Raw genomic sequence first — 22,588 nt, forward strand, 5'->3', positions numbered from 1 at the left:
TGCTGACCTGGACCTGGATGGGTCTGTTCTGTTTACAGGCGGAAGGGTCGTTGGTCAATTGGTTGGAAACCCAGTAAACCATCCAGAGGTTTGAGGTTGCTGTGAATCCTGCCTCTGAAGGTTGAGTGGGAGCGTGCAGTGGAGAGTCTTTCATTCTACTGCTGATAGGAATAACTTAGAATGCTTCCCACAGAGTGTAAAAATTTGTGGAGAGCTTTAGTTTAAATGACTCTACTCTCTTAAGATAATCACAGCCCTTAACTATGAAGCCACACTTAAATCAAGGTTCAAAACAGAGTAGTTCAGTGATTTTTTTTTTTTTTGTCGCATGTCTTTCCTAAATGTGGCATTCAGTTCTCCTCACCGAAATTACTGTAATCCTTATTTTAGCTCACAGAATTCTAGGTCTAACCTTATAATTATTGAAGATTTTAGAGATATGGGAAATTATCATTTTATTCCTTATTCATTAGCTAATACTATTAAGTAGTATATTAAAAAATACTTTGAATCTTAAGTATTTTAAAGTATCAATTGAAACCTCCCTTTACCTGGAAAAAAATTTTGTAACAGAAAAATGTGTATCAAATGAAGATTGAATCTCCGTACTTGGTATAGTAAGTGATTGTCCTGAGTCAATTTTTAAAAAAGGGTAAATTATATCCTGTACCTTTCTGTAATTTATTGGGGAAGCCTGTAATGCATATTTCAAATTTTATTGTGAAAGGACTTAAGGCAAATATTTGTCCCAAATAATAAAAAATAATTGGTATCTGGCAAAGGGTGTAAAAGATAAAACTCAGTAAACAAATGTATGGAAAATTATTCAACTTCATAAGTATCAAAGGATGCACGTCAAAATACAACTGTAACTTATCAGATTGGCAATATCTCTTAAAAATAATACTCAGTGCTTTTAATGTTATATCTACATGGCTTCTGACAATGTACTGTTATAGTCCTTTTAGAATGGAGTTTGTTGGGATCTTGAGCAGTGTTCATACATGGGGTAGAGTCACTCACGGAATTCCTACTATAAGGACATAGTCTTGTGGGAAGAAGTTTTATTTACAAATATGTGTGTCACAGTGTTTTTAAATAGTAAAAATATTGGGGAAAACCCAAATGTCCATTAGAGTGTGGCTGAATAAGCTATACTAGTGCCTTTAGACTACATAGTATGGAATTATATATTATAAAAATATTTCTGAAGACTACGTAATAGTGAACATTTCCTATATAAAATGCAAAGTGAAAGAGTAGGGGGAAAATATATGTGCTGTTTGTTTACAATTGTGTAAATACTTTAGGTGATTTGTCACCAAAATTCACAGTGGTTGTGTTAAGATGGGAGGTTTCTGAGCAATTTCTTTTTTCCTTTTTCTAATCTTCAAATTTTATAAGTGCTCTTGATGCTTTTTGTTTTTTGTAAATTTATTTTTATTTATTCATTTTTGGCTGCATTGGGTCTTTGTTGCTGCACGCAGGCTTTCTCTAGTTGTGGCGAACGGGGGCTACTCGTGGTTGTGGTGCACGGGCTTCTCATTGTGGTGGCTTCTCTTGTTGTGGAGCACGGGCTCTAGGCGCACGGGCTTCAGTAATTGTGGCACTCAGGCTCAGTAGTTGTGGCTCGCGGGCTCTAGAGCGCAGGCTCAGTAGTTGTGGCGCACAGGCTTAGCTGCTCTGCAGCATGTGAGATCTTCCTGGACCAGGGCTCGAACCCGTGTCCCCTGCATTGGCAGGCGGTTCTTAACCACTGTGTCACCAGGGAAGTCCCTGAATGCTCTTGATACTTTTCATGAAAAAATATGATTAAAGCTTTTAGTTGTGGTTAGAAACTTGCTTTTAAAGATGTAAGCTTCATCAATTCAGTAAACAGAGAACTAGAGAAACTCAGTTTTTTTTTTGATACTATCCACTAAGATATCACTAATAGTGTTAAAGTTAGGTGGTTAAAAGTGAGGGCTGTGGAGTCAGACTGTCAAGGGACAAAATTTGCTTCTACGCTTTCCTATTGTGTACTTTGAACAAGTGTCTGGGCTTACTTTCATTATCTCTAAAATTGGTTTAATAATGGTAGTTATCTCATAGGGTTGTTGGGAAGATTCAATTTGTTAATGCTGTCCTTACAGCAGTGTGTGGCACAAACTTGCCTCCGTAAATTTTTATTAATTTAATCTTACCAAAATTTATTTGTTGAATTAAGTATTAAAATACTTGCCCTTTGAGAGCAGTATTTTATAATAATATCATTGAGTGCTTCTAGCACATCAGTAAATGATTTATTATTTCTTAATCCTCACAGTGAATGAGAGGGGTAAATTATTTTTTTAGAAAGTTTTAGTAACTTGCCAAAGATTATTCAGAGTAATTCTATGAAATATAGAAGGTAATATTCTAAGCTGTACACTTAAGTTTTAAGAATGGTTACTTCAAAGATTTTGACTTGCTTAAGTAACAAGAAAAAAGGAAAAGAATATAAAAGCAAAATCGAATTCATTCTCAGCCTTTTGGCTAACAGCAAGTATGAAAACAATCCACCAACAATAACAGATGGACTACCTCATTACATTAATTTCTCCCATAATTCATTCTCTTGTAGTTTTTCGAGGGAATTAAACAAACTTTAGGAAAATTAGTTAATTTACATAAAATGACATATGTGGTGCTTTAGGTAAAAAAAAGCCAACTCATGGATGAGAGAGTTACAGCCTTTGTCAACAAGACCAGATTCATTAGAGCACATTAAAATGGCTACTGAAATCATTATGAAAATTAACAAATGTAATAAATTTATGGGATGCATTTACAGGCTGTACTACAACTGATACTTTTTTTTTTGGCTAAACAATAAAGTTACTCAATAATCCAGTGAAAGATCCAGGGCATATTGCCAAAAGCTTTCTACATTTTGCTTCTATGGTCATTGATCTTTAATGTTTTTATTGTAAACTTGATAGTACTTGAATACTTTGCTCATTGTATTTTCATATGCACTAAATAAAAAGTATAACAGTAAATTGTATTTTAGAACTTAGATTATGATTTAAAAGCTAGAAATAAAATGAAGTTCAGTAAGGAAAAGAGGGATTTTATACTCTGGCCATACAAATAAACTTGCAAATAAACCATACAAATAAACCTGCAAATGAAAGGCAAAGAAGCTATGCAAACAAGTGTCTAGCAAGTTGACCATAAATCATCAGGACTCACAGAAATAGAAAGACAAACTACTTATAATGGTATATTAAACTGTACTATAACAGTAAATACAGAATTCTTTCCCCCTTTTTTGCCCAACTCACATCAGATAATTTTAAACTTTACCCTGTCTGTGATGCCTAACAAAAGAAAAATGTAGATAATCCAGTTCAGAGGGAAGTTTAATAGTTATTGATAAGAGAAAGCTAAGGGAATTTAGAAAAACCCTGTACTTCTTTATTTTTACCAGGAGGTTGCATTCTGAGTTGGGGGCTTTACTCTGTGTCATTCTCACAATACCAGAATTATTAGACCTATTTCACATTATAACTATTACCTTCAGAGATTATGATTTTCCTTCTCTGGATATCTGCAAAATGGACTTATGAAACATTTGAAATGGCAAAAATGAGTAGCTACAGACAGGAGGACACTTTAGTTTTAAACAGGTAATGTGTAAAACAAAATACTGAACACTCCAGTGGTCTTTTAAATACTGTTTTATTAAGTCTATTCCTCTTCTTAGTACTGTTATATTGAGTAAAATACAGCAAAAGTGTGTCTTATGTTCAAAGTAAGAAATAGATTTTACATTGCCACCCAATATACATATATATGTAAAAAACTGAAATTTCATTAAGTAATACATGTATCGTAAGCAGTGTACTGTTTACCATTCTGTCCTTTTGCTTTGCTTTCCTTTCATTCCAATCCATTCCATTCTAGTTATTAAAAAGTGCTTTTTTTTTTTTTTGTCTTCTAAGGTGATTTCATAACCCACTAGTGGATTGATACTTGCAGTTTGAAAAAAGAAAAACTAGACTATAGACTTAGGATTCTATTTCTACTATGTTAATTTTGAGATAAACTAAAGGTTATAAAATCAGCTGGATTATTAGTTTGGACACCATTCTTTGTTTAATTTCACCATAAAATGTCCTAATTAGTACAGGTAGTAACAGTTGGTACCTTTATTCCAAATCACAGAAAACTAGAACCAGAAGAGACCCCTAGTTACTAGATTATGCAGCTTTTGTTCCTCCCATGCCCCTGGGTTTTTTTTTTTAAAAATTTGATTATAGAAACTTTTAAGCATATTCAAAAGTAGAATAGTATAAATGAGGCTCATGTATTCATTACCTCTTCTTCACTGGATTATTTTGAGGTAAATCGCAGAGAGCTCATTTTTTCTGTAAATAATGCATATCCTTAAAAGATGAGGAATCTTATTAAGCATATAATAGTAAGCGTACTTGAAATATCCTTACTATATGAGAAAAATAATGGTAATTCCTAATGTCATCAAATACCTTGTCATATTCACATTTCTCTGATTGTATTGTAATTATTTATTTATTTATCTTTGGCTGCGTTGGGTCTTCGTTGCTGCGCGCGGTCTAGTTGCAGCGAGTGGGGGCTACTCTTAGTTTTGGTGTTCGGGCTCCTCACTGCGGTGGCTTCTCTTGTTGCGGAGCACAGGCTCTAGGTGTGCAGGCTCAGTAGTTGTGGCATGCAGGCTTAGTAGTTGTGGCGCACAGGCATAGTTGCTCCACGGCATGTGGGATCTTCCCAGACCAGGGCTTGAACCCATGTCCCCTGCATTGGCAGGCGGATTCTTAACCACTGCACCACCAGGGAAGTCCCTGTATTGTAATTTTTAAAAAGTTGGTTTGATTTAGGAACCAAAGCCTATGCATTATATTTGATACATCTCTTCAGTCTCTTTTCTAGGAGATCTCTAGATCTCCTCCTCCTTTTGTTTTCATTTGTGTGTGTGTGTGTGTGTGTGTGTGTGTGCATGCACGCGTGCACGTTTATCATTGAAGAAATCAAGTTGTGTAGAAGTTTACTGTTATGGTCATTTGATGTTCAAATTGTCCCATCTTTGGCCTGTGGGGGAACTTTCAAACTGGCTCTGGAGACCTTCTGACATGATCCCAGGAGTCTTTGAATTTCTAGCCTTCTCTTGTACATTTTATCCCCCAAACCTAGAATTAGCTATTTCTCCATGGATTGGCCAGATTTTTAAGTTCTCAGATAAAGAAATGAAGTAAATTGATGGAAAGATGCTTGTTGGAAGACTAGTCTTTGGGTCAGTGCCCTTTCACTATCTAGTGCTGCCTCTGCTGCATTGCTGGTTGTCTTCCCAGCAGCCATTTCCACTTCCCCTTTTCCTTTTGTAGATTACTTTTATGCAAAGGCATAGGCTGATAACTGTCAGATACCCCTGCAGTGGAAGCACAGAGTCTTAACCACTGGACCACCAGGGAAAGTCCCTAAGTCAATGTTTAAATGTTCCTATGAGGTAGCTATTATTATTATCCTCACGTTAGAGAGGAGGAAACTTAGGTCAGGAGAACTTATGTGACTTATCTAAGGTCACACAGCTAGTGTGTGGAGCCAGGATTCCAGCCCAGATTATGTTAAAAATGGTTTCCTTTTCCAGAGTGCCAGTTTACTAACAGCAGATGGAGGTGGGCTAGGAATGTATTTTAGAAGTGGATTTAAAATATGTGGTACTTCATTAGCATATTTTGTGGCTTTTGTTTAAAATTAGTACATTTAATTCATGTTACTACAATCAATGGTAGGACTATTTCTTATATATCTGAAATTACAAGCAGCTCAGTGTATTGATTTGATTTTCCATATGAAAAAAGCTGCATGGGAAATAAAACCCAGTGGCATCTTATGAAGCAATTCAGATAATGCTCGTAATACAGAGAATGCTACGAACTTTTTAAAAGTTCTGACAAGCTCACAGGTACAAAAGAAGCTAATAATTTATATTTCAAATATGTGTCCTCTGTGAAGATATATCATTTTAACCATGTTAATCATTATGCATATTGTTGAGAAATGTAGTAGAGAAATGGTTGCACAAACAGACTGGGTAATTTTGCCTTAACTCATTATGATACAGTCAGACTTATCACCCAGATCACCTTGCTCTTAATTTACCCCTGTCTTAAGTCTTTTTCTAGGGCTCACAGATATGTTAATCCTAGAAAGAAAGCATGTCTATTCCCACAGACTCTTAATTTTTAAATTTTAAACGTTTTCTACTATTTTTCTTAGAAGTTAGCATTAAAGTATTATTTGCAGCATTCATTTAAAAATTGTTTACTATTAATATTTCAAAGAACAACAGAATAAGGACATTTCCTTCCGCTCTTTGGTTTTGTGTGCAGTAGTAACTACTCATCTAGAACTGCGAGAGGGAAGCAGTTTGCTCCAGTAGAAAGTACACTAGAAGGAGACCTTTAAAAGGTCTAGACACCAGGCTTGATTCTGTGACATTGAGCTGCTTTAAAAAGGTTTTCTTCTCTTCTCTTTCATCGTATGTAAAATAAGGAGTTTAGTTAGATGCACATGGGCCTTGTGCTCTTGGTCACTATGGTCTGTTAGAGTTGATCCCAAAGATGAAACCAACTTCATAGGACTGAATGTAAGGCAAGGTGCTTCCTCCCTCATCTCCCTCTTTCCAAAATCATACCTCAGAATATACAATTATATTTGAATTTTTCAAAGTCTCTCTGATGTACTGTATTTTGAACAGTAAGCTACTGTTCAAGAAGGCACACCTGAAAAATAAATTAATGGTAGTTTTGCACAAGTAGGGAAGCCCCTCATAGAATTTGTAAAAGAGACAATGGCATTTCACGCTGATTTGGAAATTACTTCTGGGGGTGTAGCTTCATAATAAGAGTTGTTGGGTGTTGGAAATGTCTTTTGAAGATGACCTTAAAAAGCATGCTAAGTGTTTCTCAAGTTATCTATGGTCAAGGACCATTTTTTTTCTTTAATTTCTTACTTGTTGCTGACTGATACTTTTGTAAAATATAATAAAACATGAATTATTAGCAAAAAGGTGTTAAAGAAAAAGATCTATAAAATAGAAGCCAAACTTTGACAGACAAAATTACTTTGCCTAATTGCTCTGAAAGTTTATAAAGCATTCTCTCAGTTTCTGGAACAAATGGTTTGTAGTGTGACACTGGCCATGAACCAAACTTTGAATGGCACTGCTGCAAGTGCTTTTGTTGTAAAAGTTACAAATATACATATACAGGATGGATGAAAAAGTGATTTTTCCTAGCATCATGAAAATTGTGGCAAGGGGAAGAGAATGGTGGTTAGTTATGCTTTAGATCAGAGGTTAGTGAACCCATGGCCCGTGGGCCACATCTATCTGCTTTGTAAATAAATTTTCATTAGAAAACAGTTGTACCCATTCATCTGTGTTTTGTCTATAGCAGACTTGGGTAGTTTTGACTAAGACCGTATGATCTGCAGAGCCTAAAATATTTATTATGAGGTCTTTGGCAGAAGAGTTTGCCAATTCCTATTTTAGATTTGAAAATGACAGTTAAGAATGATTGCTACTTGTATAGTGCTTGTTTTTTTTCTGATTATATTATCTTTGTTTAAATGCATTAGACATGTTGTTTGACTTTTTTTCTCTAGTCACTGATGTACCTCAGATAAATTTGGAGAGAAGTAAAGAAAAGGAATGGAACAATAAAGATAAAATAAAGAAGAGGAAAAAAAAGCAAAAAGATGGTCAACCCAACTATTTCCTATCCATTCCGATCACCAACAAAGAGGTGCTATTTTTTAAAAAATTATTTTTACTAAGTTTATTCTAAATTATATTTAAGGTACACTAAATGCTCATAAGCCCATTTGCTCTCAGCTTTTAAGAGTCTTTGGTGGCATTTTTAGCTGGGCCACACAGGGAATATAGAATATGTATAAACAGTAATTTTAAAAAACACTATTTAGGGCTTCCCTGGAGGCGCAGTGGTTGAGAGTCCACCTGCCGATTCAGGGGACACGGGTTCGTGCCCCGGTCCGGGAAGATGCCACGGAGCAGCTGGGCCCGTGAGCCATGGCCGCTGAGCCTGCGCGTCCGGAGCCTGTGCTCCGCAATGGGAGAGGCCACAACAGTGAGAGGCCCGCGTACCGCAAACAAAAACAAACAAATACTATTTAAGCAATCATATTTAAACAATAATTTTGCAAAAGCCACTTGAAAAAGTGTTGCCAGGTAGCATGTCAAGCTCCTTTCTAAGTGTTTGTTCATCATAGTGGAGGAATCTTTCAGAAGCAGAGAGCTGGTAAAAAAAGATTCTGAAATCTCTGTGGGAAAAGTAAACTGGGATTTCCTGCTGCTTAGTCCAGTTCATGGTAATGATTATTGCAACGTAGTTTCTTTAAAAATTACTCATTGTTGTACCAACTTAATAGTGCATGACAAACTCGGTAGAAATCTATTAAAAGTCTGAAAAATTAATGTGGCATCGGTAATAGGAAATGGGACCAGCCAACTGGCCCACACTAAGAAACCCTTATATGTGACTGAGAGAGAAAACTGCAGTATCTAAGACCTCTAGAGCAGTGAGTTAGGAATTAAAAATGCCTTAGGAAAGAACACCTTATTCGGATGACTGACTGTTTTTATATCTTGGCCCAATTTCATATATCTTAAGAGCTAGATCTGAATTTCTGTTTGATTGTGGGCTCTGATATCTTAACTGGGCATGTTTTCAGGTTGCTTTTCCCTTTATTTAACTAAAATGTTTCTACACAATGCTAGTGAATTTTTAAAGATCAAAGCAAATGAAATTGAAATCAAAGAAATAAATATCAAAGAAAAAAATAAATTCTTTTAGGACACTCTAGGAAGTATCTAGTCTGTGAGATACAGTTTAGTTGGGGAGAGAAACACATAAAAAGAGAAATGGTATTACCTAGCAATACAGGATTTTAGAATTTGATACAGTAAAGAATCAGACTTTGGTTTTACTGGTACGTAGTGGCGGGTTAACAGTAAAATAGCCCTTAAAAGTGTTTAGCTGATGCAAAGTTTAATGCAATCAGAAATTATGTATTAAAATACTTGTGAGTTATTTGGACAGGTTTTCTCTGAGATTTAGGATCACGTGTACCTATGGGAATGAGAAGAGAGCAGGAAGCTACAGGTGGTGCTATTTAAGCAAGCAGTCAGACGGAGGCCAGGTCCTGAGGAAACTGCCTGTGAAACAGGCCATGTGATGTCCCCAAGGGCACATGATTTCTGATTGGAAGAGACGCCAGGTTCCTTCTTTTGATTTCTTGCTTAGAGATTGTTTCACTCCAGCGTCTGTGAGTGTAGAAGTTGGGTGAGCCCTTCTCTAAGTTGCTTTGCTGAGGTCCTTCCTTTCCTCTTGCTCCCTGCCTGCCTCTGTTCTTGGCCCTGCTGGTCAGAGCAGCAGCTCTGCAACCCCTCTGAGCCTGCCCCAGCCGCTTCCAGCCCTGTGCCGGCTTCCCGCCTCCTCCATTGAAGACTGGTGGGGTGATGTGCTGGGATAGGGCTGGCAGGGAAGGGGACCAAGGGGAAAGAGGGTGGAGAGATTCTTTTCTTCTGCTACTTATTTCAGGATTCAGGCTGCAAAGATGAGAGGAGGGGATGAGAGAACTGTTTGCAACCCTTAGTTCTCACCCTGCAAGCTGCTTTGTTTCACCCTGTAACCTTTGTTTCTGCTTCTCAACTTCTTGGAGGTTCTGTAGAAAGTGAGGAGAGTACAGGCTTTGGAACCTGACAGACCTTGTTCGGATACCAGCTGGATTACAAACTGCACTGTGGATGTAGGTCAGGTTACTTAATTGCTGTAGTTTCAGTGTCTTCAGTTGTTAAATGGAGGTGATAATGATTATTTTCTAAATCCAAATCTGGACACATCCCCTACATGCTTATCACTTCAGTATTTTCCCATTGTTGTTAGGAGGAAGACAGAGGCTTTACCATATTCTAGAAGGTTCTACATGGCTTGGCCTTTTCCACCTCAGCCCTCGTTCCTTCTGCTTGAGCCCCTCTGGCCTTGCTTGAACTTGCCAGTTTCCCTCTGCCCTCTGGAAAGCCTTCTCTGGCTGGGAGTTTACTTTCCTCTCCTTTTGATTTTGTTAATGCCAAAATCTCAGCTCAAACCTCTCCCACCCGTGACCACCCTGACGAGGGCAACCCCTTCCCCCCCCAAAAAAAACCAAAAAAACCCCAACAAAACACAACACTTTCATGGCTTTCCTTTTGTCATTTGTCATCCTTGAAATTTGACACTTGTTAATCTTCCTCACAAAGTTTTTCAGGTCGTTCCCAGTACCTAGAACGGAGTTTGGCAAGAGTAGGTGCACACACACAAAATATTGTCATTTCGGGGTGGCAGGTGTGTTTCTGGCATACCAAATTCCAACCAGAACGTTTATAAATAATAAGTACAGTGTTACAAATGCTGGTTTTATAATATAGGTTCAATGGCACTTTGTTTTCCAGGGGGTAGGGTGACTTGTAATAGTGGGGCACACAAGCTTCAAGTAACCTGGAAACCAAAGAATTTAATATTTCCATCTCAAGAGACTTATTTGTGGGTAACAGAAAGCTTAATGCAAATATGGGGAGGAGGGCTAGGAATAGGACAAGATTAGGAGATACTTTTTTTTTTTTTTGCGGTATGCGGGCCTCTCACTGCTGTGGCCTCTCCCGTTGCGGAGCACAGGCTTCGGACGCGCAGGCTCAGCAGCCATGGCTCACGGGCCCAGCCGCTCCGCTGCATGTGGGATCTTCGCCGACCAGGGCACAAACCCGTGTCTCCTGCATCGGCAGGTGGACTCTCAACCACTGCGCCACCAGGGAAGCCCAGGAGATACTTTTCATATCTTTCGTATGAGCACCTTTTTTGTTTGTTTGTTTGAAAGTATCGAATGTTAATTTTCTGTTGAAACTACTTATGGGCTTTTGTGGGAAGGCCTGGGAAAAGGAGCAGCATTTATAACATTATTTCAATGGGAGACTGTATTCCAAGTTCCAATTAAGTGACCTGCAAACAAGCTTTTGGAAGCCAGCACATTGACAATGAGCTGCTCTACTTTTGGCCTCTACTTGTTGGCACCTAGTTTTAAAGAAAAAAGTATTCAGACTTATAAGGGTCTTTGATTTTTAAACACGTTATTAGACATTTGGAATGCATTAGTTTTGGAAAATCATGATTTTCATATTTTTAAGAAATAGAATTGGAAAATGAATTAGAATGACTGCATAAAAATATCCTAATTGCATGCATGTGAAAGTATGTTTCTCCACTACCTGCAATTACACATTAGTTTAAAAATAAAAAGATGAGAAATTTAATGGCATTATAATAAATCCTAAATATTTCTTAACTGGCTAGAATTGCTTAATTATTAGTTCTGGGTGGATTTGCCCATATGTTGGTTTTGTATGCTTTCTTACGAGAGGTAATAATTTAAGGTAAGTCAACACTGAAAAATGCAAGGGAACAATCAGAAGCTGATTGAAATTAGGAGTGTATTAATTTTTTTGGTAAGATAATTGTTTTATACTAATGGAAAAATATGATGCTCTTTAGGGGTTTTAAAAGGCATTTGCTACATTTAATTCTGTATTTCATCATTTTGTAATGTGAAAATTATTGGTCTTATGAAAAGATGAAAAATGATTTGTGCATTCTGTTCCTTTCTGGGAAATGTAGTTGTGAAAATACTTGATATCATCATGTATGTTAAAATACAGAAAATTCTCCTATTTTAGGATGTTTTTAAAATTTTTACTTATTGCTGTATCGTTAAATTTTCAAGTTTTTTCCTTTGTGTAAACAAGCAAGAAAAATGACTATATTCAGCTTTGAAGAAAAGTTAGGTAGCAAATTGTTGGGATAATTCTGTTAAATCTTAATGAGGCAGCAAATTTAGGAGTAATTTATGTTAACAGCTTAGAAAAAATCCAAAAATAATGTCAAAAGATGAGGTCAAGGACATTCTCCTTCTGTGTGCGAGACTATAACTGCTCTCCCTCACGAACTAACGTGAAGGCTTTTTCTTTGAGCTCATGTATGGTTTGAATCAACTAGAAAGCTTAAAAGATAGAAAAATGAAATTTCTTCTTGTGTCATTTTTAGGCATGTGGAACATGGCTTAGTGGTGAGGTTTAGCAGATTCGTGTCTGTTTTTATTCTCTAAATACAAAGAAACTACTCAATGAATGAAATATTTAAGATTTTAATAAGCTTTTATTTTTTAAAGTTTCTTTTAATATTCTAGTTAAATATGGCTCTACAATATTAGGTATAAAAAATGTGCATTGTGCAATAATACTGCCAGTGGCTGGGGATTATGATGACAGATACGCTTTAAAGGCTTTGTAGAATTTTAAACAGGGACTGTAAAAATTAGTTTCCTTTGGCCTTTAATGACATTGGTACTTAAAAAAAAATTTATATTTATTTTTGACTGCGTTGGGTCTTTGTTGCCGTGCAGGGGCTTTTCTCTAGTTGCGGTGAGCGAGGGCTACTCTTTATTGTGGTGTGCGGGCTTCTCATTGAGTGGCTTCTCTTGTTGCAGAGCATGGGCTCTAGGTGCGCGGGCTTCAGTAGTTGTGGCAGTTGGGCTCAGTAGTTGTGGCAGACGGGCTTAGTTGTTCCACGGCATGTGGGATCGTCCCGGACCAGGGCTTGAACCCATGTCCTCTGCAGTGGCAGGCAGATGCTTAACCACTGTGCCACCAGGGAAGCCCGACACTGGTACCTTTTAAAATGGCATACAGAGAAGACTCTGAAGTAGTTTCATTTTTTCTTTTTATCTTTTAAGAATATAATTAGTAATAAAATGCATTAAAATTTTTTTAAAGATGATATCAAGGAATATGTAAGTTGATCTGGAGCATCAAAGCATAGTTAGAAATACATTACTTGATTAGATTATCTTTAGAATTTTCATAGATTAAGGTTATTTTTGCATTATAAGTACTGTATGACTTCAGAGCAATAGTCTTCAAAGTGTTTTACAAATTTTAATTTGCAGTTTTACAAGCTACTGGATAATTCAAAGATATGAATGGTCTAAAACTTTTTCACTAAATAGTAGGACATTGCACTAAAATGCGGAATATACAAATGGATGGAAATTTTTGAGCATTGTCCTGAATTTACATATAATTAGTATTTGAGCTTAGAATGAAGACTCAGTTTTTATGAAAATGCAGATACTCTACCACTAAGTGCAAGTGGCAAACCCCAGGTGTGACAATGAAAATGTCTTCAGGCATTGACAAATGTCCCCTGGGGTAGAGAACCACTGATTTTAATAATAGTGGCAGTGTTGCAGACCTTATATTAGGCAAATGGTGCAGAGCTTGCAAAGTGCTTTCCTGTAGCTTGTCTGCCGTGACCTTTAACACATCCCTGTAAGTTTGGCAGTGCTTTACAATTGAAGAAACCAAGACTCACTGAGACTAGGTAACCTCTGTGGGGTTCCACCCGCGGCAGACCTGGGGTAAAAATCCAGGATTTCTGATACAAGTCCAGTACCTTTAATTTGCATCACTCTGTATTAAAAAGTTATCATCCTAAACCACTTTTTCACGATCAGTTAAGCCAGAATTACCATTTGTACCAGCTAAGATTTGAAGATGTAGTTATACTGTTTTGAGGTCTGATATTCTTGATCTTGCGTGATTTACTCGGCACTGGCTAGGCCCTTCCGACGTGAACCTGGACCGTCTTGAGCTGCTTCATCATTCCTGAAAGCTGATCTCAGCACTTCATTGCACCTGGAAAAATCTCTCAAAAATTCATGTGTAAAATCCTCGCAGAGTGGTGTAGACTTACACTAAAGGCTTTTATGAGAGGGCCTGTGTGCTCTATTACACAGGATCCAGTAAACTTCCTCAGAATCTCCTTTAAATGCCCTTTTTTCCCTTGATGTTTCATGTCTTGAGTCACCACCCACATGTCTGCCTCTCTCCTTGTCTCCTCTTGAAAACACATTACTTGTACCTCTTCCTGCACGGCTCTCTGGCCGCTTCTCCTCACTCCTGGATCTTTTCCTCCAGGTACTTCCCTCATCTTTTCTCATGTATTGTAATTTATCCTTTTCTCAAATTCCTTTGCTATTTTGGGTATATGATCTTGAAAAGATTTTTTTAATCTTCTGTGTTTCAATTTATTTTAATGGAGACAGTACCAACATCTTACCTCACAGGATCGGCGGGAGGCTTCCGTGAACTAATATATGTAAAATGCTCACTCTAGTGCCTAGAGCCTAGTGACCACACAAGAAAGGGTAGTTACTGTTGTGGTCTCAGTGTTGTGTTTATTTTTATTACCAGGCACTGTGGCGAGATGGAGGGGTGGAAGAAATAGATGTTGCCCTCGGGGAGTTTACAATTTAGTTTTAGCAATATAGAGGTAGAGGAAACGCTGACTCTGTAAGATCTTTGTGTACTATTGCTTTAGGAGCATTTTAATTATCAGGCTGTGAGTATTCTTTTGTTGGGTGTCGTGGAAGTGACATCTTCCCTTGGGAAATCTTGTGTTAGGTGTTACTGCATAACTTCCTACCAGGAAAACACTGTTTCTCATTTTACTGTCCTCCAGGTTGCAAGGAATAGAGAAATGCTGAGGTTATTTTGGGTGATGTGGATTTATTGTAAAGATACGTGAGAAGTCAGATCCCAGGATAGTATCTCATGATTTGCCCAATTGCATTCTGCAGATAATGGGAACATTGTTCAGGGTGAAACAGCTTCTTTAGTATCAGAACAGCCTGCTGTGCTCATGACTCAGTTGTTTCTTATCTCTGCTGTCTCTTTAGGGCTCTGCTTCTGTTGCCAGCCCCCTCTCTCTTCCTTTTCTCTCTAATTCTGCTGCCTCTGGGCTTCTACGTGTGCTCTTTTCTCTGGGGATTGCTTGGTTTGCTAGTCCATATTCAAACTATTTTCCAGTGCGCTCACATTTAGAAGTTGACTAGAGTTGTCTCCAACTGGAAATGGAGGAGGGAAAAGCCACCATTCCTCTTCTTTGTTCTCATTAGGTTGAGAGGGGAAGGCTGATGAGGGACCAGGGGTTTTGCTTAGGTGCGGACTGTACAGTTTTTCTAACATACGCATTTAGACTTGTTTGCAGCTCTCTCTCCATGGTGATGCCCCTCCTCACATGTCTGGGGAAATGACAGTTGTCATTCCTGTTGAAATTATTGCTGTCCTAAAAAATCTTAAAGGCCGTGAAGAATGGGTTCTCAGACACATTCACTTGGGGACAAATAAATATTACTGCCAACAGAAATGGAATGTTGTCTGCCAGTTTGACCTTTCTGTGGCAAGAATAAAACTTTTATTTTTAGGAAAGATCATAATTATAGTGAGTCATACTGTATATTCCAAGGATACATTTCTGAAAAGATACATGGCCATTAAGAATTTTTCCACGCAACCAGTGGCGCAGTCTGTAAAAGAAGGGTGTTGGGCTTGATGCTTTTAAAATGGACAAGCATTGTGTGATTTTTTTTTTTTAAGTTAAACGTCCTATTAAACTTTCCAAGTCATTTCTCCAGGATATTTGAGAATAGTTAGACAATTAAGCATTGTTTGGCTGAAGGATCTTGACATCATTCTCATTTCATATGTTGCTTATTTTTCTCCTTGATTTCAGTGTTACCATAAGGAAATTTTGCTTACCTAATCTCTGTTTTGTCTGTGTGTGATTAGATTACAAAAGAAATTAAGATCCTGCAAAATGCAATAATACAACAAGATCAGCGACTGGCCAAAGCAATGAACAGAGATGGTTCCTTTCATATTACCCTGCTAGTGATGCAGTTATTAAATGAAGATGAAATAAACATGTGAGTAATACATCTTTCTGGAATATTGTTTTCCAAGTTATTACTGTAATGTGAGTAATCATAGCAGAACCAAAAGAGGCATTGAAATTCTAAAGAAGTATTCTTTTTTTTTTAAGAAGTATTCTTTTATAATTTGTTCCAGTTAATAAGCCAATGTACAGAATTAGCCATATAAATATTCTTCCTGATCTACACTTTTTTGGGGGGCTGTGCTGCTGCGTGGTGTGCAAGATCCTAGTTCCCTGACCAGGGATCGAACCTGTGCCCCCTGCATGGAAGAGCAGAGCCCTAACCACTGGACCACCAGGGAATTCCCCTTAATCTATACTTTTAAACTGTTATTGTTATCAGATGCATTGGTTATACAGTTATTTTATCTGTGTTAATTATGTAAGCACTCTGGAGTCTGACCATTTAGGTTAGGATTCCAGGTAAAGATTCTGGAACCGTGGCCCAACCATGTCTTAACAGCTGCCCAATTTTGGGCAAATCATTTACTTTTTAAATAAATGGAGAAAATAATAGTACTAATACATGTAAGAACTCTTAGTATAGGGCCTGGCACATAGCAGGCACTTGATATTATTAGCTATTAGAGCTGTCATTTACTAGAGTAACGGACAATTTCAGTTTTACTGCCTTCATTCCTAGAGTACCTGTACAGCCTGAACCTCCAAACCCAGAGCTGTACCATAAAAGTTGAGTATTAGTCATTGATTGCTGCTTTCCAGCCTGGAGTGGAGAAACCTTGCTCTTCCTCAAATTCTCTGGGATACTCTGTCTGTCGGTATGAGCACCCCTTGCCCTGTTTAGCCCTCTGGATTAAGCTTAAGCATAAGCTCTTTGGAAAGCCAAAACCAGAATTACAGGTTACAGGTTACTTCTGTTTTCTCCCCTGACATAGTCTCCTGAGGGAATGAAGAGCAAGGCTTGGATTGGGAAGGGGGCGACGAAAAGGAAAAATAGAAGGGAGAAAACAATAAATTAGTAACTCAAAATAAACAGTCAAATTATGATTCGGGTAGTGATATCTTTTTAAATAGTTAGAACTGCATGTCTTTAAGGATCAGTCTTCTGATCTCTCTCAACATGATCTACCCAAGAGCAGGTCTTGAGCACGCTGCAGTGACAGAGAGGACCAGAAGATTTTACTTAACTCATTTTCACTGTTCACTTTGCCAATCAGAAGAAAAAAGAAATACTCTGATGCTCTTAAAAGAAAAGAAGCCAGAGAAGATGTGACACAAGATGAAAGCCTGAGAGAAAATGAATGGTCCCCTGTGTGCTAGAATGGTGGACTAGTCAGGCTTCCCCAGAGAAACAGAACCAATAGGATGGATATCCATTTGGATATCTAGATATATGGATATATCTGTATCTACAGCTGTAGCTATATAGAGAGAGATTTCTTTTAAGGAATTAGCTCACATGACCGTGGGGGCTAAAGTCCACACTCTGCAAGGCAGCCTGGCAAGCGGCAGACCCAGGCGAGGGTTGACAGTATAGGCTCGAGCCCAAAGGCGGCGTGGAGGAAGAATTCCTTCTTCCTTGGGGGACCTCAGTCTTTTCTCGTAAGGCCTGCAACTGACTGGATGAAGCCCATCCACATTCTGCTTTACTCAGGGTCTACTGATTTAAATGTTCATCACATCTAAAAGAATTCCTTCACAACAACATCTAGACTGGCGTTTGACCAAACACTAGGTATCATGGCCTCAGTTGACAAACAGAATTAACCCACACAAATGGCAGGAGCAGGAGCAAATACTGAGCTGGTCTCACGGATGGCAAGTAAGAGATGCTGAACCAGTGATTAATTCAGAAGAACTGCATGTGGTCAGTGAAACCACAGCCAGCTGGGAGGAGGGTTGTCGTCCAGGATGGGAGGGGAATCTAGAGGCCTTCTGGTGCCGGGCGGAGTGAGCAAATCAGAGGAAGAGGCACGAAGCCAGACACATCCTGGCTCCCCTTTTGGGGTTGACTGTTCCAGCCAGTGTTGGAGCAGAGAACTGGGAGTGATAGAGACACTCACCTTGGTTTGGGGTTCTCAGGGTGTAGCTGGGAAAAGCTCAACTCTTTAGAGAAGTTCCTGTTGAGTAATGCTGAAAGAATGTGCTACCGAGTCGAGGGAGATTTCTAACACCTGCACCTGAGGTGGTTCCTTCAATTCCCCATTGCCTATCAAGGTATATAGATGGATCCAGAAATTTCTTTGTGCCCTGGTGGGTAAACTTGGAAGGTCAGAGAGAATTGGTGGATCAGAAGGCACAGGATGGGGGACAGCGACACTGCTGAACATCCGTGTTTCTTTTTTTTGGGCAGTACGCGGGACTCTCACTGCTGTGGCCTCTCCCGTTGCGGAGCACAGGCTCCGGACGCGCAGGCTCAGCGGCCATGGCTCACGGGCCCAGCCGCTCCGCGGCATGTGGGATCTTCCCAGACCAGGGCACGAGCCCGTGTCCCCTGCATCGGCAGGCGGACTCTCAACCACTGCGCCACCAGGGAAGCCCTATCCGTGTTTCTTGATCAGAGACCCCAGCAGGGATCTTGTGCTTCAGCAGCACATGCCAGTGCAATGCCCAGAAAGAACAGGTGGGCTTTCACGGACACGAGTGTAGGGCACCCAGGGATATGACCAGACCAGTCGCCCTGAAATAGGAATCTCTTAGGACCCAAACAGCAAGCAGATCAAAGAACTTTTTCAGTCCTCTTATTAGAGTATGCTGGATTCCCTGGGAAGGGGAAGGGGAGAGGGAAGGGAAAAACAATCCTGAAAGGACGTTTGAATTAACTGAATAATTGTACCCCAAAGAGACCTTTTTTTTTTTTTTTTTTTTTTAATTAATTTATTTACTTTTTGGCTATGTTGGGTCTTTGTTGATGCACACGGACTTTCTCTAGTTGCAGAGATCGGGGGCTACTCTTCGTTGCAGTGGGAGGGCTTCTCATTGCAGTGGCTTCTCTTGCGGAGCACGGGCTCTAGGCGCGTGGGCTTCAGTAGTTGTGGCATGCAGGCTCAGGAGTCGTGGCTCGCGAGCTCTAGAGCACAGGCTCAGTAGTTGTGGCACACGGGCTTAGTTGCTCCGCAGCATGTGGGATCTTCCCGGACCAGGGTTCGAACCCGTGTCCCCTGCATTGGCAGGTGGATTCTTAACCACTGTGCCACCAGGGAAGCCCCAAAGAGACCTTTTTAAACCAGAGAAGACTGTTACCATTGATTGATAAGTTTAGGGTTTATCTCTCTTACCGGAAATGGGTCGTGGCTATGGCATGTATATATATTTCAGTCTCTGCTCCTCTGCCACGATTCCCCAAACAAATGTTATTTTATTTTATTTCCTTAACAAGTGTTCTGGGTCGGGCAGCACAGAAATGTCACCTTTTTTATACATTGGAGGAAACTGGCAGTCCTAGGAATTAAGCGAATGCGGGTCAGTAGAAGAGCCTGAACTAATCAGTTTTCTATTATTATTCCATAGAGTGTGATTGTGAAAGATGCAGAGGTAGAGGGAGAGCAGTGGGATGGGGACAGGAGGGAGAAGATGAGCACAAGTGCATGAAGGGCGGGAGAGATTAGTCTGCTAGAAGTACAAACGGCCTCCTGTGTCTCAGTAGCCTCTACTGATGGACACGTAACTGACTAGAAATACTGTTACGTGGTGTGCAGTTGGGTTGGGGTGAGGGGGTGGGTATGTTCTCAATGTATTATAATGTTTACATTTCTCAGTGGAGGTGGGACTCCCTTCTCTAGGAGACTTTTTTTTTTTAACGTCTTTTTTGGAGTATAATTGCTTTACAATGTTGTGTGTGTTTCTGCTGTATAACAAAGTGAATCAGCTATATGTATACATATATCCCCATATCCCCTCCCTCATGCACCTCCCTCCCACCCTCCCTATCCCACCCCTCTAGGTGGTCACAAAGCACTGAGCTGATCTCCCTGTGCGATGCAGCTGCTTCCGACTGGCTATCTATTTTACATTTGGTAGTGTATATATGTCCATGCTACTCTCTCACTTTGTCCCAGCTTACCCTTCCCCTTCCCCGTGTCCTCAAGTTCATTCTGTATGTCTGCGTCTTTATTCCTGTCCTGCCCCTAGGTTCATCAGAACCATTTTTTTTTTTAGGTTCCACATATGTATGTTAGCATACGGTATTTGTTTTGCTCTTTCTGACTTCACTCTTTATGACAGTCTCTAGGTCCATCCACCTCACTACAAATAACTCAATTTCATTTCTTTTTATGGCTGAGCAATATTCCATTGCATATGTGTGCCACATGTTCTTTATCCATTCATCTGTTGATGGGCACGTAGATTGCTTCCATGTCCTGGCTATTGTAAATAGAGCTGCAGTGAACATTGTGGTACATGCTTCTTTTTGAATTATGGTTTTCTCAGGGTATATGCCCAGTAGTGGGATTGCTGGGTCGTATGGTAGTTCTATTTGTAGTTTTTTAAGGAACCTCCATACTGTTCTCCATAGTGGCTGTATCAGTTTACATTCCCACCAACAGTGCAAGAGGGTTCCCTTTTCTCCACACCCTCTCCAGCATTTATTGTTAGTAGATTTTTTGATGATGGCCATTCTGACCGGTGTGAGGTGATACCTCATTGTGGTTTTGATTTGCATTTCTCTAATGATTAATGATGTTGAGCATTCTTTCATGTGTTTGTTGGCAATCTGTATATCTTCTTTGGAGAAATGTCTGTTTAGGTCTTCTGCCCATTTTTGGATTGGGTTGTTTGATTTTTTGATATTGAGCTGCATGAACTGCTTGCATATTTTGGAGATTAATCCTTTGTCAGTTGCTTTGTTTGCAAATATTTTCTCCCATTCTGAGGGCTGTCTTTTCATCTTGTTTATGGTTTCCTTTGCTGCACAAAAGCTTTTAAGTTTCATTAGGTCCCATTTGTTTATTTTTGTTTTTATTTCCATTTCTCTAGGAGGTGGGTCAGAAGGGATCTTGCTGTGATGTATGTCATAGAGTGTTCTGCCTATGTTTTCCTTTAAGAGTTTGGTAGTGTCTGGCCTTACATTTATGTCTTTAATCCATTTTGAGTTTATTTTTGTGTATTGTGTTAGGAAGTGTTCTAATTTCATTCTTTGACCTGTAGCTGTCCAGTTTTCCCAGCACCACTTATTGAAGAGGCTGTCTTTTCTCCATTGTATATTCTTGCCTCCTTTATCAAAGATAAGGTGACCATATGTGTGTGGGTTTATCTCTGGGCTTTCAATCCTGTTCCATTGATCTATAATTCTGTTTCTGTGCCAGTACCATACTGTCTTGATTAGTGTAGCTTTGTAGTATGGTCTGAAGTCACAGAGCCTAATTCCTCCAGCTCCATTTTATTGGCATATAGTTGCTTGTAGTAATCTCTCATGATCCTTTGTAGTTTTGCAGTGTCAGTTGTTACTTCTCCTTTTTCATTTCCTATTCTGTGATTTGAGTCTTCTCCCTTTTTCCTTGATGAGTCTGGTTGATGGTTTATCAATTTTGTTTATCCTCTCAAAGAACCAGCATTTAGTTTTATTTATCTTTGCTATTGTTTCCTTCATTTCTTTTTCATTTATATCTGATCTGATCTTTGTGATTTCTTTCCTTCTGCTAACTTTGGGTTTCTTTTTTTGTTGTTGTTCTTCTTTCTGTAATTATTTTAGGTGTAAGGTTAGGTTGTTTATTTGAGATTTTTCTTGTTCTTGCGGTAGGATTGTATTGCTATAAACTTCCCTCTTAGAACTGCTTTTGCTGCATCCCATAGGTTTTGGATCATTGTGTTTTCACTGTCATTTGTTTATAGGAATTTTTTGATTTCTTCTGTGATCTCTTGGTTATTTAGTAGTGTATTGTTTAGCCTCCATGTGTTTGTATTTTTTACAGACTTTTTCCTGTAATCGATATCTAGTCTCATAGCCTCGTGGTCGGAAAAGATACTTGATACGATTTCAGTTTTCTTAAATTTACCAAGGCTTGATTTGTGACCCAAGATACGATCTATGCTGGAGAAGGTTCCATGAGCACTTAAGAATAAAGTGTATTCTGTTGTTTTGGGATGGAATGTCCTATAAATATCATTTAAGTCCATCTTGTTTAATGTGCCATTTAAAGCTTTTGTTTCCTAATTTATTTTTCATTTTGGATGATCTGTCTGTTGGTGAAGGTGGGGTGTTAAAGTCCCCTACTTTTATTGTGTTACTGTCAATTTCCCCTTTTATGGCTATTAGCATTTGCCTTATGTATTTAGGTGCTCCTATGTTGGGTGCATAAATATTTACAGTTGTTGTATCTTCTTCTTGGATTGATTCCTTGATCATTATGTAGTGTCCTTCTCTGTCTCTTGTAATAGTGTTTATTTTAAAGTCTGTTTTGTCTGATATGCGAATTGCTACTCCAGCTTTCTTTTGATTTCCATTGGCATGGAATATCTTTTTCCATCCCCTCATTTTCACTCTGTATGTGTCCCTAGGTCTGAAGTGGGTCTCTTGGGGACAGCATATATACAGGTCTTGTTTTTGTATCCATTCAGCCAATCTGTGTCTTTTGGTTGGAACATTTAATCCATTTACATTTAAGGTAGTTATCAATATGTATGTTCCTATTACCATTTTCTAATTGTTTTGGGTTTGTTTTTGTAGGTCTTTCCTTCTCTTGTGTTTCGTGCCTAGAGAAGTTCCTTTACCGTTTGTTGTAAAGCTGGTTTGATGGTGCTGA

General features: G+C 38.9%; 1 protein-coding gene across 4 annotated transcripts in view; it reads left to right on the plus strand.

Annotated features, from left to right (window-relative positions):
- Positions 1-22,588, plus strand: part of AKAP7 (A-kinase anchoring protein 7) — a 141,469-nt gene that overhangs the window by 7,863 nt on the left and 111,018 nt on the right. For all 4 annotated transcript variants that reach the window (XR_012324836.1, XM_073789597.1, XM_019951830.3 and 1 more), the window contains exons 3-4: positions 7,669-7,808; positions 15,740-15,876. Coding sequence is in view for 3 of the 4 variants with exons in the window: in XM_073789597.1 (XP_073645698.1) it covers positions 7,669-7,808; positions 15,740-15,876 (277 nt within the window). In the remaining variant the exon portion in view is untranslated. The remainder of the gene's footprint in view (positions 1-7,668; positions 7,809-15,739; positions 15,877-22,588) is intronic.

Source organism: Tursiops truncatus, chromosome 12, assembly GCF_011762595.2.
Source record: "Tursiops truncatus isolate mTurTru1 chromosome 12, mTurTru1.mat.Y, whole genome shotgun sequence".
In the NCBI taxonomy this organism is placed as follows: Eukaryota; Metazoa; Chordata; class Mammalia; order Artiodactyla; family Delphinidae; genus Tursiops; species Tursiops truncatus.